We start from the raw sequence: 16305 nt of genomic DNA on the forward strand, positions 1-16305 counted from the left end.
AAGTCTGTAGATATAACTTGATAATCCTGTAAACAAACTACTAAATTTAATGTTTTGGGCGGTCCCACAAATTGTTAAAATACTCCAAAATGCACACGACTTAACGTACTTCCAGACAACTAGGAAGGGCTTGCTCGTAAGGGTCTGACTCCACCCCGTCCCCGCATCCCGGTCCACGCCGTCTCCCACCGGGAGACGCTTCAACAGCCCTTTCTAACTACAGCGGCGGGGAGCCCTCTCTGAATTTAGATACTTGAATACCAACCGCATTGAATCTTATCTTTCAAGAAAGCTTATTTTTTAACAACTTTTAGTAAGGAACATTTGTGCATACTGTAAACTTTGTGAAATACTGTTTGAAATATCAGCGTATATAAATATTGCTTTTATAACATTGTAACATACTAGAAAATGGGCTCCAAGTATTTTTTAATAGCTTTTGAAAACTTTGTGGGGTTTTTTTTTTGTTTACTTTGTCAAGCTGTCCAGCTGAACTGTATTATTTGAAACAGTTAAATAATTTCTGGTATTTAACAGCAATCTTATAGGTTTGTATTTTCAGCTTGCCACCGAGCTGCAGACACCCACTGGGAATGTGCTGCTGGGGCTCCCCCTAAAGCCCTGTCCGGCAGGGGCCCCCCCGCTGGGGCCCCAGTGCCGACCAGCAGAAACCGCCGTACGTCCCCAGCTGACTCGACACTCCACGCGTAGTTTGAGTGCACATTGAGCAACTAACAATTCACATGCAAACGTGTTATTTTTAGGGTGCCTATTTATTTTTATAGGTGTTTTCTTTTGGTTACAAGCTTATTGTGATAATTTTTGAAGCAACGCAACCAGTTCTAATATTCGAAATACTGTACTGGTCTTCCAAATATTCTGTTTTCATGTGAAATCAGTTTCTCTGGTTCCAGACTTTCTTTTTTTGATAAACTGACCTTTAAGTTGATATGGTTGGACTTCTCTTGGCATCCGCGAGCCGTGGCTACCTCTCCCCTGTGTGGATCAGGTGTTTCATGAGAAAGGTCTGTCAGTCCCGGGTCCAGGGGTGTGGGAGCTGCCCCTGACCATGCAGCGTCTTCCCAGTGGGGTGCAGGGCAGGGCTCCCGCTGGGGCTGGCCGAGCCTCTGTACGCGGCGAGAGGGTGAGCAGTGCAGGTCTGCCGGCCCCAGCGTCTCCCACAGACAGCTCCCCGGAGCGCTGCAGAGGCGCACGCAGGCCCCGCGAAACTCGGACGTGGAAGCCTGAGGCTGCAAACAAGTTTCACCTGTCCAGGTGGTCGTGGTTCTTCTCGGTCAGTTTCGGATGTAAAAGTAATCCTTCGCTCACAGGCCTTATAAAAAGAGGCAGCTGGCCCACTGGCCACAGCTGGAGGACCCTTATCCGGCAGCATCCTCTACATCACTTGCCTCGCTGACCCCAAACACCCCGGGGGCTCTGAATGTGGTCCCGTGCCACCCAGGGCCTGGGTGCGTGGAGCGTGTTACGTCCTCATGTCTTCAGGTTAGCGGACCCTCCGGGCTTCCTCGCAGTTCCTGGTCAGCCCGTTCATTTCAAACGGTTACTAACAGCCTCTTCCTTCTGTTAAATTCACCAGATTAAAACCACGTGGCCGCTCACTCTTCTGACGCCTTTGTTTTTGTCACAGCGCGTCTGTCAGCTCCTCTCGGCGCCTCAGTGTGGGAAGGTGACAGCTGGCGGGCGTCAGGGTGGGGCCTGTGGCCGCCGCTGGGCCGAGGGGGCAGTTTGGTGGGTGGCGACTTGCCGTGCAGCATCGGGGACCCCAGACCTGCCCTCCCACGGCCCCCAGTTCTGTTCGCCTCGCTTAGGGGCGCGCCCTGGCCCAGAGGTCCGCCACCCTCCCGGCACTGGAAATGCTCGGAACTCTCCGTCCTCGTGGTCGTGGGCAGGTTTTGGGCTCAGAGAGGTGGCCTGATTGTAAGTCTGTGCGTGTGACTTCATGTCACGCCACAGGAGAGGTGTTAATGCTGCCCCCACCGCCAGGGCAGTGAGACCACAGGAGCTACGCAAGGGGCGTCTCTTGGACGCCACGGTCACTACAGGCAGCACGGCAGCAGTTGGTTCGCACAGTGTCGGGGACCCCCACCCCGCTCCTCCGGGTGCTCCACGGGTCAAGTGCTCCAAGTCCTGGGTTTCCCCGCGACCCTCGGGGCTGGACTCGGCCCACACTAGAAGCTCAAATATGTACTGAATGAGTAAGATACGCTGACTTTGCTGAAACACCCTAGTTAGTTAAGTTACAGACATTATAAAAGTAAATGTTTTGGTCACAAGCATTCTTAATGCAACCCTAATAATAAAGAACGGCTTTGAAGCACACCGTCCTATTTTAGGGAGTTCCAGAGCTTGAAAGGCGGATCGGGGAGCGAGGTGGGAAGACCGGCGCCCCAGCCTTCCGCCGCCGGGCCCCGCCCACCTTCCCGGAAACAGCGTCGGTCCGGCGGCCACGCCCCAGGCCCAGGCAGAGCCGTGCTTCCTGGACCTGCAGCTTCCGTGCGGCTTCCCGCTTGTCTAGGAACCCTTCCCTCCCCGTTGAGTTACTTATCTTGAGGGACTTCACCTTATTAATTCACCAGATTATCTGCATCAGGCTAAACCCTGGCCAACCCTTAAAATGTTAGAAGAAGACATTACTGTAGTTCTTAATGAATACACTAAACCTTTCCGTATAAATACTTTAATTCAGCTTCTATAAAGCCACCAGATGCTTGAAAAAGTTTTAACACATGAATCAGAGTCTGGTTTTCAGAGCTTAGCTATGCATCATTCATCACCCATTGAATCGAGTCCCTGAATGAGTAACAAACGTGTAAGACAAGAGGGAGGTCCCTCGGAGGCTGAACTTCTCTTGGACAACCCTGTCCGTCCTCTTCGTTCCGGCACTGCAGTCGTTTTCAGGATCCAGTCCCGGAGCCGACACCTCAATGTGGGTGCCAGGCAACCCGTCTGTAAAAAATGAGTATTTGTCAACAGTGTTTCCTTTCTTCCCATTATAACACTTTATACCAACTTCTGAGGTCACCTGTCTCAGTCACCTGCCCATTCCTAATGACGGACATATTGATAAAAGCAAAAAGTAGCCTGAGCTATTCATCGAAAGCCTTGTGTTTTCTCCCCAGCGCTGAAAATCCAGGTAATTAAAAACCCCCACTATATTTGAGGTATCTCTACAAAAAGGGGGGAGGTAGAGAAGCGTGGAAACTCCCTTTACAAACACCCACCTCTCCCACTCACCCCTCTCCCTCCTCACCTAACACAGACCCAAGAAGTCAGGCAAAGGTGACAAAGGTCAGGAGCTTCTGCTCAACTCTGTGCAGAGACTTGGGCGAAGGTGGGGAAAGAAGATGCAACTGCCTATCAAGAGTGCCAATTCCTTCCCTGGTTGGTATAGCTCAGTGGGTTGAGTGCAGGCTGCGAACCAAAGCATCACAGGTTCGATTCCCAGTCAGGGCACATGCCTGGGTTGCAGGCCACCGCCCCCAGCAACCGCACATGGATGTTTCTCTCTCTCTCTCTCTCTTTCTCCCTCCCTTCCCTCTCTAAAAGTAAATAAATAAAATCTTAAAAAAAAAGGAGTGCCAATTCCCAGGCGTGATCCATTCCAAGGCCCAAGGAGCCTTTTCCTGTCTGATGATGAGCAGTAGCTTTTCTTCCCCAGGCGCCTCCTTGGCTCCCTGCTTCTCTCCCCACTTGTCCCCACCCGCCCCCCAGTGGGTCTGGGCCCGGTGTCCCTCGGGCTGCCTCTTGAGCCCCCGGCCCTTTCCTGCTGCCAGAAGTGTTCCCGAGTACATGACAATGGGAACGGGGAGCGCGGATTTGTGAGTGGAACCTACAGAGCTGCGCCACGAGTCCGCTGGTGTTCGGGACGGGTGGGTGGGAGGGTGCAAACGGGGGGTCGGCGCCCCAGGCTGCAGCTACGTCCACTGAAATGGCAACCCCGGGAAACTGCTGCTGGAGCCTGAGACGCCTGCAGATAAGTCACTGCAGTCGTCACTACCTGGCCACCCGGGACCCCCGGGGTAACGACAAGAGCTCCACGAAGCCAGTCACTGCCGTGTCTCGGGGCAGCGAGGAGGCCGTGAGCCCGCTTCCCGCACGCCCGTCCCCGGAGCCCCGCCCCGGCGCCCGGGAGGCCCCTGCCCTCCGCAGCCGGCCCCCGCCGCCCCGCCGCCCCGCCGCCCCGCCGCGCAGCTCTCACCACGGCCACAGGTACACGAGCAGGAAGAGCGCCAGGTCCACCAGCACGAACAGCCAGAGGTCCAGCCAGTACGAGTGCTTGGGCAGCCGGCCCGCCGCGCGCTGGGGCCGCGCCTGGTGGTTCTGCTGCGGCCTCGCCGCGCCGCCGGGGCCTCGCCGCTCCCGGGGCCCGTCCGGGTCGCCCCCCGCCGCCGCGCGCCCCGCCATCCCGCACCCGCAGCGCCGCCGCAGCCCCGGCAGCCGGACACCTGGCGGGCCGTGCACTTCCGCCCTCCCGCGGCCAGAAAGCGGCCCGGAGCCACCGCCTACGCATGCGCGGCGGCCGGCCCCGCCCCGCAGTGGGCGGCCCCGCCCCCAGCGCGCAGACCCCGCCTCCGGCCCGCGGGCTCCGGGACGGCCTGCAGGCAGGCAGCTCCGCGGGCGGGGCGGCCGGCCCCCGCAGCTGCAGGAGCGGGCCCGCCCCTCCGCCTGCGGCCTCCGGCGCAGAGCTGGCTGCTCAGGTTTCCCTGGAAGAAGCACTCCGGCGGGACCGGAAGTCACCATCACGCCCATTCCGGCGGGTGCGGCTCCACCCCGGCGCGCCCCGGGGCGCCTCTCCTTCCGTGTCCCGCGTTCCCCTCGGATGCCGTGCCAGGGTGTCAGGGGGCTGGCTTTTGTGCCTTCCCTGGCACGCTACACTCGTTTGGGGATTTAATGATGAGGTGCCAATCACCCTGGTCTGCTCGAGCTTCCAAGGAGCAGAGGACAGAGTTCTGCACGTTCCTCGCGGGCATGAATCTGAGAGTAATCCCGGGGTCTGCAGTGGGACCCCACCCAGCAAGGTCAGAGTGCATCCAGAAAGACGATGAGTGGCGAGCAAAAGCTCCTGTTCCCTGTTTCGGTCCCCAGAGCTAAAGCGGCATTAGACAGTTTAACTGAAGAGCGTACACGTTTATTCACCTTTTCCGTGCACAGGAGACCCCAGACCTGGACAGGTGACCAGAGCAGGGAGTTTTCACACCTTTTCCATGTCGAGCCAACGAGCCCCAGGGCTTCCCGCGGCGGTAAATTGTGGAGGGAGATAAGGGCGTGTCTCACGAGGCTGGTTCGGGACGATTTCTCATCCTGATGCCTCGTCCCTGCTGATGGAAATGTGTCCGTTCTGCCTGGTCCCAGAGAGCACCTTAGCTCCTCGTGTCAGGAGGGAAAGGAGAGGTCAGAGGAAGAGAAACAGAGGTCAGAGGGCCCTCTGTGCACCTGCTGATTCTCAGCTTGCACTGAACTCAGAACAGCCCACCTGCCAGAGAGGCACAGTTTGGGCTGGAATGCTCTGAGCTCCATTTCCCCTGTCCGAAGCTCCCGGGGACAGGATGCTTCCCGTTACAGCGGAACTGGGGGCAGCCCGGCGGCAAGGGGTCTGCAGAGGCGGATCCCCAAAAACACAGAGCAGACCCAGTGAGGGTGAGTCCACAGAACCCCACGGATCCGAGTGCGTTTCCGAGTATCGCGTTGAATCCGCCTCCCGCCCGGGAGCAGGTCAGCGCCAGCGAATGGCCGAGGCTCGTTTGTTGGGTAGCGTTGATCTTGTCCGTCACAGGGTGCCGGTGAGCAGCTCTTGGTCCCAAGGATGTGGGGCGCCTGCCTGTGGGGCCGTCCCTGGTGAGGGGCGGGGGCTGCACCACGCCCTTCCGAGCGATCGCAGGGATGGCGGACCCTCTGTGTGTCACTCTGGGAAGAGGCGGAACTGCTTTCCCAGCCGGCGCACTCCGGAGCCCGGGAACAGGCTCTCCATCTGGAAAAGAACCGAGCGAGGGTGGCGATGCGCACGCCGGTTTTCTGTGACGTCTCAGTTGTGTGTGTGTGTGTGTGTGTGTGGCTCCACTGTAAGAACACAGGAGCCCAGGCGTGTCAGTCGGCTGGCATGTGAGGCGGAGCGCCTGGTAACAGCGGGTGTCAGGAATCGGAGCCCACGCGAGCTATGCAGGCGGGAATGCTGTACATGCCTTGTTATCCCGGGCGATGAAAAGACCAGTGTTGTTCGTGGATAAGATCAGAAAGGCACTCGCGTGGGACCCGGCAGGTCGGGGGTGGTGAGTCTCGTCACCTGGCGTGTGGGCCTCTGCAGGTCCCCGCCCTCCAGGCCCTGCTGTCGGCCTGCAGGAGCGGAACAGGCTGTGGAACCCTGACGTGAACGAGGCCCGAGGCAGGCCTTGGTGGCTGTAAGGCTTGGTTTTGCTACCTGGCCAGCTTGGTCCAGGTGTTTGGTCTACCCGTAGGTAAGGCTTGGTCTGTGGCAGCTAATTAGGGGAGACACAGGGGCGGCTTGTGAGCCACGCATAATGTCTTGTGATAGGGCGAGTGTCCCCTCCCTAAGAGCCCATGCTGAGACCACCTGTGACCCCACGAGAGGCAGGAGGGTGCTCCCTGTGGAGTTGAACCACGGGGTGGGGCCCCCTTACTGCCCCGGCTCGCCGCCCGGGACGGCCCCGGCGCCACGCCTGTTCCCAGTGTGCAGGGAAAGCTCCCGTCTGATGTGTGTACGGCGCGGGCCCAGCCCTTGAGCTTCTGGGCCCAGTTAACTCACCAAAGGGAGGAGAGTGACGTTGTGTCCTTGGTCGCAGATCCGCTTTCCGGAGGCGGCCCACCAGGCGCCCCACTGGCGGCAGCAGCAGAACTGAGGTGTGTCCGTCCCGGCCCTCGGTCCTGATGCGACACGGCCGGCGGTCAGAGCGGTCAGCTCGCATGGCCCGGGTGTGGGGAGCTGGTGGGGGGTGTCTGGGCCGTGCCCGCACCGCTGAGAAGGCAGTGCGAGGCCCAGTGCCCAAGAGTGGGGCGCTGCTTGGGGGACAGCCCATGGGGGGCGGGGGGCAGAGGGCAGTGGGGGAGGCGGGCAAGCAGGCCCCAGGCAGCCCTGTAAGAAACGGCTGAAGGAAGGGGAGGCTTTGTTGGGGGGAAGGTCTTTCCCCTTTTCATCTCCCGCAGGCAGCAGGGAGCCCCAACCGGGGGAGCGGGCAGGCGGAAGCGAAGCTTCTTGCTCTGTGGTCTCGGGAAAGCTGTCTGCCTCGTCAGCGTGCCCACCCCCGGGGCCTGGCGAGTGGCCGGGGTCCTCGCTCAGGTCGCCTCTGGGACGGCCGGCCATGCCCGCGTCCTGGGAGTGGCGACCTGGCGTCACCTGGGGCGGCGCGCCTGAATCCAAAGTAGTTCGTTCTTGATTTCCATGGCAGCGTCGGTGGGGGCATCTCACGAGGGCCTTCTCGGCGAGGCGGCCTGTGCGTCCTCCTGGCGACCTCGAGGCACATCCCAGCGCCCTGCCGGCCGGCACAGCAGTGGGTGGGGCGGGAAGGCCCCCCGGGGGGGCGGGCTGTGGACACACTGCTGCCTGCCACCCCTCCCCCATCCCCCCCCCTACACGGACCTCAGCCCCTGGGAGAGCTCGGTCTCAGTTCTTTCACGTTTCAGGGGGTCACGGGAGATTTTATTTTAAAGTGAGGCATTTCGCTGCTTCCTAGGGTTTAAAGCCACTCGGTGGGGCAGAGGTTACTGAACCGGAAGGCAGGCGTCGGTGACAAAGGTGCGGAAGCCCACGTCCTTGAAATGTCCTCATGCTTACCGCCGATTTCCGTCTCGTGGAAGGGCGTGGGAGGGACAGTCCCGGAGGGTGGAGACTGCAGGTGAGTCAGCACGTGGCCTGAAGTCACCCAAGAGGCGTCCAGGGCGGACGTGCCGGTACTCAGGTAGGCGCGCCCCTGAGTAACAGTGTGCCGTAAGGGGGTGGCAGGCGGCAGCTGCCTTGGAAAAACACCCGAACCGGAGTCAGTGGGCGTGTGGGGAAGGCCGGCTGAGGCCGTCCCCAGGAGAGGGGGCCGCAGACCCTTTCAAGCCTGGCCTCTGTGCTTTTCCACATTTTCCAGATTTCCTCAACGAAAACACGTGATTGGGGAGCAGGGAAGGAAGGGTTTTGGGAACAGGGTACAAAGTACAGGAGTGAGGCGGGGCGACATCGGTGCTGGCCTGGCTCCGCCCAGAGCGCCCAGGCCCAGGCTCCAGCGGTGGGGTTGCGGTGGTCGCCGACGGTGCCTTGGGTCTGCGTCTCAGGGCCCTGCAGTCTTCGGGGGGCCCCGCTTCCCCTTCGAGACTGTGGGCGTCCTGCTGGCACGCAGGGGGCGCCATGTCCGGAGGAGACCCGTGTTCACTGTGGCCGCTGGGCAGCTGCACGCCTCGTCCCTCCACAGAAACATCAAGAAGCGAGCAGAAGCTGCCCGGCGAGGTGGTCAGAGGCCTCCAGCACCCAGAGTCAGAGTCTGTGAAGGAGACGTGGGTGGAACCGACCAGAGAAAGAGTTCTGCAGCGAGAGCTGAAAACCCCGGCACCCCCGTCCGCGTGGGGAGCTGGGAAGAAAACAGGGGACGGGGACGGCACCGTGAACCGGCAGACCTGCCCACTGTGGGGGCAGTGACTGCAGGTGGGGGGATGGGGGGGTGGCAAACACTTAGGGCACTGACCTTAGAAACCGAGACGAGTAAGTCTATGACGTTTTCAGCGTCACAGCCACCTCCCAAACCAGCCCTACACAAGTCCCCGTGTGCGGTAGGCAGGGGGCCATGCTGGTGGGTCCTGCCGCCTGGCCTCGGCCCCGTGAGCCTGCTGGTGGAGTGCGGCTCCCCAGGGTGGCTGCCGGGCCCTCTCCACCTGCCCTGTGCGGGGCGGCCTCACAGGCCTCCTCTCTTCCCGGAATCCGGTGAAACATGCTCAGGACGGCTCTTGCCCTCACTCCTCCCGCTTCCTGCTGCTCCCATGCCACCCGCCCAGCTTCTCCCCCAGGCGCCCGGTGGGGCCTTGTCGCGCCGTCCCCCGGCACTCTGCGTCCCCCTCCCTGGCTCTGCTCTCTCCGCAGCACCGCCCTGCAGGTGCTCCCACCGCTGTCCTGTGCGCGCTGTCCCTGGGCCCCCCTTGAGGCCGGGGGCTGCTGCCTCGCCCACTCTTGCGTCTCTGCCACCTGGACCAGCACCCACACGTAGCAACTGTTCAGTTAAGGTTGGCTGATGAGTGTTCGGAAGAACATTTCGAAACGCATGACTGTAAAATCGAATCCGGACTCTAGAACACACAGTCTAGAACATGAACCAGGGTTCAAATCCTGGCCCGGCCGCTTCCTGGCTGCCGACCCTGGCCAAGGTGCACGACCTCTCTGGCTCGGCTTCCCCCTCTGCTCCTTGAGGCTGGAGCAGTCAGGTCCCCTCTTCTCTTCCCGGGGGTGCAGATGTCACCGAAGGGGTCTCCGAGGACCCTTCACTCTTCTAAGGGAGTTCTCAGTGGGCGAGCAGGAGGCGGAGAGAATGCTCTCGGGACGACGTGCCCCGCACCCTCGACATGTCCCGTCTCCTGCCTCGGCCTGTGTCACTTGCTGTCCACTCCCCAGGGATGGCTTTTCCAGCCCGTGGTCTGAGGGCGGTCCCTGTGCCTGCTGTCCTGGGTGGACGCCACCCTGTGTGTTAGCGCATGCGGAGGGGGGTGCGGAAGGGGGTGCTGCTGTTGTCGGTGTTCCCGTCAGACCCCGGATGAACCCGAGGACCTGAATCTGTGTGGTCCTGGTCCCCCTTCCCAGGGGCGTCCGGCAGGGGCTCCTTGACGGCCGGCGCACGGCGCTGTGTGAGCGAATAAAGGGGTGCCGTCGGCGGGGCTGTGGGGGAGACGGAAGGGAGCTTTGTGTCGCTGCTTGTAGCTGGGGAGCTGGGGCTGAGCAGGCCTTGGGGGAGTCCTCCGAACTGCAGCGCGCAGCGTGGCCAACCTTCTGACCTTCGGGGAGCACTGCCCGCGGAGCTGCACCTGCCGCCCGAGGCTGTGGCCGCGCTCCCGGGCCGGACCAGCAGGTGGCAGTCTCCCACCGGCGCTGCCGAGAGCAGGTGGCTCCCCGGGGCAGGGGCAGAAGCAGACCCCGAGTGGCTGGGTGGGTGGCCAGGGCAGTTTCACAGAAGACTCCCGGGCGTCCAGAGAGACAGCGCCCGGCTTTCTCTGCCAGAGAAGGGCGGGGGGCGGAGCCAGCGGTGCGCTGCGTGTGGGCTTCACGCAGGGCCCCCTCATGCGGGTGCTCGGTCTGCAACCCCCCCTGAACAGCCGCCGCAGGGGGTCGTCCCACTGTCCCCGCCTCCTGAGGGAGGACGGCCCTTGAGTTCGGGATGGGAGGTGGGGGGGTGTGCGACCCCACGCCCCGTCTGTTTCGCACGACATCCCCACGGGGCCGGAGGGCTGAGTCCGCCTGTGTTTCCCGGACTTTGTGGTCATTCCCGGTCAGTCCCGGGGGGTCTGGGGCACTCTGACCAGCCGCTCCTTGCGAGCTCCTTGCACGCCACACTTCTCCACCTGCTCCTGCCCTCGGGCTTTGCTCCAGGCTGCTTTCTCCTCCGAGTACTCCTCCCCCAGGCACTGCCGCGGGACCGTCAGACGGTGGCTGGGGGGCCTGAGTACGCGCGAGGGTCTGCCGCCACTGCCAGGGCCCTCGCTGTCCCCCTCCCCTGTGGACTGGGAGAGGGGCTCCGAGCAGAGGGGGGCGTGGTCTCCGGCCGGTGTTTGAAGGTCTCCCTAGCTGCTGCGTTGGAAAGAGGCTGAGGCTGGGGTAGGGGGCGCAGAGGGTGGGAGGTCTTTTCCGTCATCCCAGGAGTCCGGGGAGAGACGGTGGGGACTCAGACAAGGTCACAGCAAGGAAGGGACGGGGTGCACTCGGCTTCTGCCGTTATATATGTATGTATTGTATTTTTAGGGTTTTGTTACGGAAAACTCTCAAGTAGGAATGCAGGGAGAAAGGTTAATGAGTTGTCACATCCCTGCTCAGCACCCAGGGGACCCGCTGGGTGTCGGCACTCTCCAGGAGCCGCCACAGTCGCCAGCTGTGGCCAGTCTTGCCTCATCTGTACCTCCCTCAGTGCCCCGCGGGGGGGGGGAGCATTTTAAAGCTCGCCCCAGACACCACGTTCCGCATGTAAGCGTGTCAGCGCTTGCTGCCCCGGCGGCTCCTAACTGCCGTCGTCTGCCTGCGCATGGTGTCACACTCGTGACCTCCCCGCGCCGCCTGCCTGCTCTGTCCCCTCCAAACCTCTTTCCTCCCTTCCAACGACTGTGCAGTTGTCCACGAGCAGACTCTCCGAGGGGCGGTGCTCCTGGGTTCGGGCACTGGGGGTGCCCCTTCGCCAGCGCCCACGAACTGGCCCCACTGCGTGAGGCCGGCTGCCCTGGTCGGGTCAGCTGGGTCGGCCTGATGCCCAGGTCCGCTTCCCAAGGAGGGGCCGCAGCAGTGGCAGCCACTCGGCAAGTGACAGGCTGCTGTCCAGCCCTCGCGCAGAGCGGGAGGGAGAGCCACCCTGGAGCGGGTGCAGGTTGTGGAGACGGTGACCCACCGTGTGGCCAGACCGGAGACGGGCCTGACCCTGGCGGCCGCTGTCTTCCAGGCTCGCCTGGGGCATTCGGTGCACTGCTCTGGGGCGCCACGGAGTGGGGGGTGAGGGGTGCTTTTCCTTAAGGTGTTTTATTTATGGCGGGCTGGGCAACGGCATTGACCCTGGTGTCCTGGACTGGACGTCCAGGCCTGCCTTCAGCTCCCGTCCTCAGCCGGACCCCGACAGCGTCCTCAGGCCGGCAGACCTGCATGCGCCGTCCCCCCACGGCCAGGTGTGGCCGGCGCCTGCGCTTCCCCGTTCCAAACACACAGGAGGGTGAGGCTGGAGACGTGGGAGCAGGCAGGTGGGGCTGGAGAGGTGGGAGCAGGCGGGTGGGGCTGGAGAGGTGGGAGCAGGCGGGTGGGGCTGGAGAGGTGGGCTCCCTGTGAGCCTTCACTTCCAGACAGAGTGTGCGAAGACCTGGATGATGGCTGTGTCCTGTGTGACATTTCCAGTGGCCTTATGGACAAACAGGGGGCTTTGCTTCTTGCTTGTGCGAGAGATTCTCTGATCTGCTCAGTCACGGCTCCCACTCAGATCTCTCCCTCCCACGTTCCGGCGCCTCCGCCCCACACACGGGCACTCGGGACAGCACCTGGTCACAGCGGGAGCTGGGAGGATGCTGTGACCTTCATCCGTGGGAAGAGGCGCCCAGAGCAAAAGTTCACAGAGACAGAGTTGTAAAAAGTGACCCCCGCCACCCCCATTGCACCCCCTGCTGTCACGCAGCCTCACGTGAGGCTCTGAGCAGAGGAGGAGGTTTGCACTCGGCTCTTGGCCGCGCCCCTGAGGAGGGGCTGGTGTGGAGGGGACACCTTTGGTGTCCGAGGGCCAGTGCACTCGGTCCCCCGGGCTCTGCCCCGAGACTCTGACCTCGGAGGACAGCAGGGGGCAGGGGGAGCAGAAGGTTCACGTGGAGTTGCTCAGCCAGGCCTGGGAGTTGGGGACGGGGGTGGGGGTGGGGACAGTCTGCAGGTCCCCCAGGTGCACGTCCTTTGGGTCCTCTCGTGCGGCCACAGTGCTCCCACCGGGGACAGTGACTGGAGTGGGGTGTGTTGAGTCTGAGTGCTGACCAGATCCGGGTCGGGGCTCATTCAGGGATAATTTTCCGTTCGATTTCCTTATCTGTGCGTTTTCTGGTTGGACATGTGGTTTTTGTAATAGTGTACTCGACTGATGGTTATTTTAAAACCAGTGCGAGACTTTAAAGCCCCCCAAAATGGTCTACATTTATGGTTTCCCAAATGTTGGGAAAAAACCAAACAGTCTATTGATACACATGGTTGTGCCACGTAGCTTTTTTTTCTTTTTTTAAGGAGAGACGACTTACACAGCAGTGGAGGGACAGTATTTATTTATCTGTTTTAAAATAGGTCACAAATTCTTTAGGACGCCGACGGACATACATCTTAGAGCATGAAACCAGGGTCAGGCCTAATCAGCTTCCACTCCTTTTGCTTCGGCGAGACTGGAAGTGTCAGCCCGTGGCCGCTGCTGACGAGGGGCCGAGTGGGTCGGCAGCGCCGTGGGGGGCAGGGAGAGACCAGCGGCTCTGGGCTGAGCCCCCAGGGGCCGCGCTCACTCCTTCTTGAAGATCCTCTTGGCCTCCACGCCCTCGTACACGTAAGTCTGGAAGGGTGGACAGATGGGAGAGTTCAGCGGTCAGACTCAAGGCGGAACTGAGAGACCAGAGTAGTGTGAAACGTGTTCACAATATTTTTGCTGCACTCGATAGTGACCTTTCGGACAGGTGCAGGACACACCCATTAACACCCGTTCTGGTCTGAGCCAGACTTGCAGGTGAAGCAGGCCCCGTGCATCCATGTGCACGGAAGACCTCTTCAGTGGACCGGCATCTGCAAAGACGTCTAGTCTTTACATCAGAGGCTTTACGGGAAAAGTAGCCGTCTATTTACTGAGGACAGAACTCGGCCACCACGGAAGTAAACACGTGTCATGTAGCTCTTCTGGGCGAGGCGAGGAGCCGGGGTCCTCGCGCGGCTCACCTGGACCATCTGGTCGCCGACCACCTCCCGGACCGCGTTCAGCTCCTTTCCGTTGTCCACCCGCTTGAATTTTCCAACGAGTTTACCTTCCTCTAGGGTCCAGGTCCCCTGCGCGAAAATAACCAAGTCAAAAAAGAGCGTTTTTAGGGTCTGCCTGTGTCAACGACGGCACTGAGCTGTGCAGGGGGGGCCCCTCCCACCCGCAGGGGCCCCTGAGAGGGGGGGTTCCCAAGAGGAAGCACGCCCGGGAGTCACGTGCAGGCCCGGGGTGGGGGCGGGGCCGGGGGCGGGGCCAGGACCTACGCAGGCTCCGGCTCTGTCAGTGAGCACCTGGCTCAGGGGCGCCCCAAGTGCCGGTGGGATACGTGCTGGCTTACCCTTAGGTAATTGTTACAGCGACTTTTAAAAGGTCATAGTTGATCAAATATTTAACAATGTAAGTGGCACTGCAAACATAGAATTTAACTAGAAAAATTCTGAGCACAGAAAAGTTAAAAAAAAATCCGTTGAGACACATGGTCCCCTAAAATTTAGTACCTTTGGCCTTAGAAGGCGCGACCTACCTGTGGCATTAGACCCTCCCGTTGGGCACCCACTCATCCACTAATTCCGTCAGTTATGTTATCATTTCGACCACATTCATTAAACGCCTGTTAGGTTTAATTGGGAGAACTGCAAGTTTTCGCTGCTGTCGGCTACGTGACCTTGAAAACACCAAGCTCTCCTTTATGGACAGGCCTACACTCGGTCCCTGGAAGGGTTTTTTCTAACTCTTACGGTTCAGTCCAGGCTCCTTACAGGCGTGGATGAAAATAAAAACTTTTACGTGCTCCGCCAGCGTGTGCGATCTCTGCTGCGGATAAGCTCATGAACGGAGGAGACCCACCTGGACTCAACCCCCCAGCGACAGAAAGCAGAGACTGTTTTAACAGCGCTGTGCAGAGAAGTCAGGGATGCAATGCGTTTAAAAAGTGCTCACACTGAGTTCAGTGCCGTCTGCCAGGCTGTAGTTAAAAGCAACGCCAAGCTCAAACACGATTTCGGTGGTCCGAAAGTTGCTGGATTCTTTGACTGTGAACTTGTTCCCTTCTTGTGTGATGATCAGCTTCAGGTTGTCGTGGGCCGCCAGCTTCCTCTTCACCACGTTGAGGCCTGCAGGGGGGCGACAGTGGGTGCCGCGGAGTCAGGACCACCGCTGGTCCATGTGGACTCCGTGTTAATATGGGGGGGGGCGGGGCTGGGAGCATGGGCTTTGCGCAAGAGCGTTCAGATTGCTTCTCTAGACAAAGTTCAAGCTACAACACAGAAAGAGCACGTTTTCCGAAATTTATGAAAGGTTAAAGGAAGCATAAAATGATAGGATCTTAGAACTAAGTCACTTTGTTCCAGTTATCAGACTTTTTGTTTCAGAGTGAAGTCAGCCGAACTCCACGTAGGACGAGTGAAGGGTTAAAACTGTCCGTTTGTTTATGAGGGTGTTCGACTTGAATTCTGCACGTGCGGCGTTCCTTGTTCACTGTGCCTTTGCTTCCACGACATTTTAAATTTCGACCTTCATGGTTCTCTTTGCCTTCTGTGGCGTTTCTGCCACGAAAATTCGACAGTTCGAAACCTTTACAGTCAAGTTCGCCCTGGTAGAGTGTGCCAGTGCCACACGTTTGCACGTAGGAACTCTGCACTGCAGGTGGCAATGGAAGCAGGTTTTTACTCGGTGGCAACAACACAACATTTTTTTTGCCCGTCTTGTGCAGCGCACGCGCTGCCAGAGAAGTGGTATAAAATTAAGATCAGCTGCATTTAGAAACTACGTAAGGTCATGAGACGGTCCCAGAAGGTTTTCACGTCAGAGGGGAGAGAACCCAGTCTCCTCACTCAGCGCTGTGGCGTCTGATGGGATGCCTCTCCCTCCCTGTACCCCACGCTCCTTGCTTTTCCAGCCCCTAGAACCCAGCCTCCCAAGGTCTGGGGTTCCCGTTCCTCGCCGCCCTTTGTTGCTCTCTAACCAGAAACACCCGCCGGCTTTCCCTGGTGGGGCTCAGGGAGGAGGCCGCTTCCCCCTCCGCCCCAGCACTCGGCCTGGGTTTTCGGCCGCAGCCCCGGGGCGGAGGGGGTGGCGGAGACGCCCAGGAGAAGCAGAAGAGGGAACCACGAAAGAAGAAGCGCTCACCCATTTTCTCCATGAACTTCTCGTAGTTCTCATTCTGGTCGATCTTCCAGGTCCCGTCGAACGCCATGGTGTGAGTGCAGCAGCGGGGTCAGCCTCCAGGAAGCCCGAGACCCAGGGCTGGCCCTCGGGGGGAATTTATCCCGCTCCTTATCTCAGACTTGACCGGGTGCTGTGATGTGGAAGTTCAAAGTTCAGGAGGTCGCCTGGGTACACAGAAGGCCCAGCCGGCTCCCCTTCCTACAGACTCCTTAGTTCCCCTTCCGAAAGTCAACTGACTTGCGACAGGCTGAGCGGACGCCTCCTTGAACTTGGACTCGTGTGTGGACACATTTGTTTCAGAGTGCACACCATCTGAAGATAGGTTTTTTTTATTGCTCACGAGTTCAGAGGGTGCACTTCCGGGGAGATAACGTGATTTGGAGCGCTCACCAAGTAACATCTGGGAAGCGAGAGTGCTAACAGCCTTTCACTTTTTATAAGGGCAGCCACCTCGCCAGCCAGCGGG

At 60.0% G+C, this 16305-nt stretch overlaps 1 protein-coding gene across 1 annotated transcript; it reads right to left on the bottom strand.

Annotated features, from left to right (window-relative positions):
* Window positions 1-12943: 12943 nt before the first annotated feature.
* FABP2 (fatty acid binding protein 2) lies at window positions 12944-16020 on the bottom strand. Its single transcript, XM_028522045.2, has 4 exons — window positions 15801-16020; window positions 14613-14785; window positions 13634-13741; window positions 12944-13256 (listed from the first exon to the last, which is right to left on the bottom strand). The coding sequence occupies exons 1-4, from the start codon at window positions 15865-15867 to the stop codon at window positions 13206-13208; spliced, it is 399 nt and encodes a 132-aa protein (XP_028377846.1). The 5' UTR covers window positions 15868-16020; the 3' UTR covers window positions 12944-13205.
* Window positions 16021-16305: the final 285 nt, after the last annotated feature.

The sequence above is a fragment of the Phyllostomus discolor genome, chromosome 8 (assembly GCF_004126475.2).
Source record: "Phyllostomus discolor isolate MPI-MPIP mPhyDis1 chromosome 8, mPhyDis1.pri.v3, whole genome shotgun sequence".
Taxonomy (NCBI): domain Eukaryota; kingdom Metazoa; phylum Chordata; class Mammalia; order Chiroptera; family Phyllostomidae; genus Phyllostomus; species Phyllostomus discolor.

What these genes read in the sequence shown, in the direction of transcription:
- FABP2 (XM_028522045.2), bottom strand. Translation starts at nt 15,867, where the DNA reads ATGGCGTTCGACGGGACCTGGAAGATCGACCAGAATGAGAACTACGAG. An exon ending in CAGACGGCACTGAACTCAGT is followed by an intron (nt 13,742 to 14,612) that starts GTGAGCACTTTT and finishes ATTTTCGCGCAG; the next exon opens with GGGACCTGGACCCTAGAGGA. An exon ending in TCGGCGACCAGATGGTCCAG is followed by an intron (nt 13,257 to 13,633) that starts GTGAGCCGCGCG and finishes CCACCCTTCCAG; the next exon opens with ACTTACGTGTACGAGGGCGT.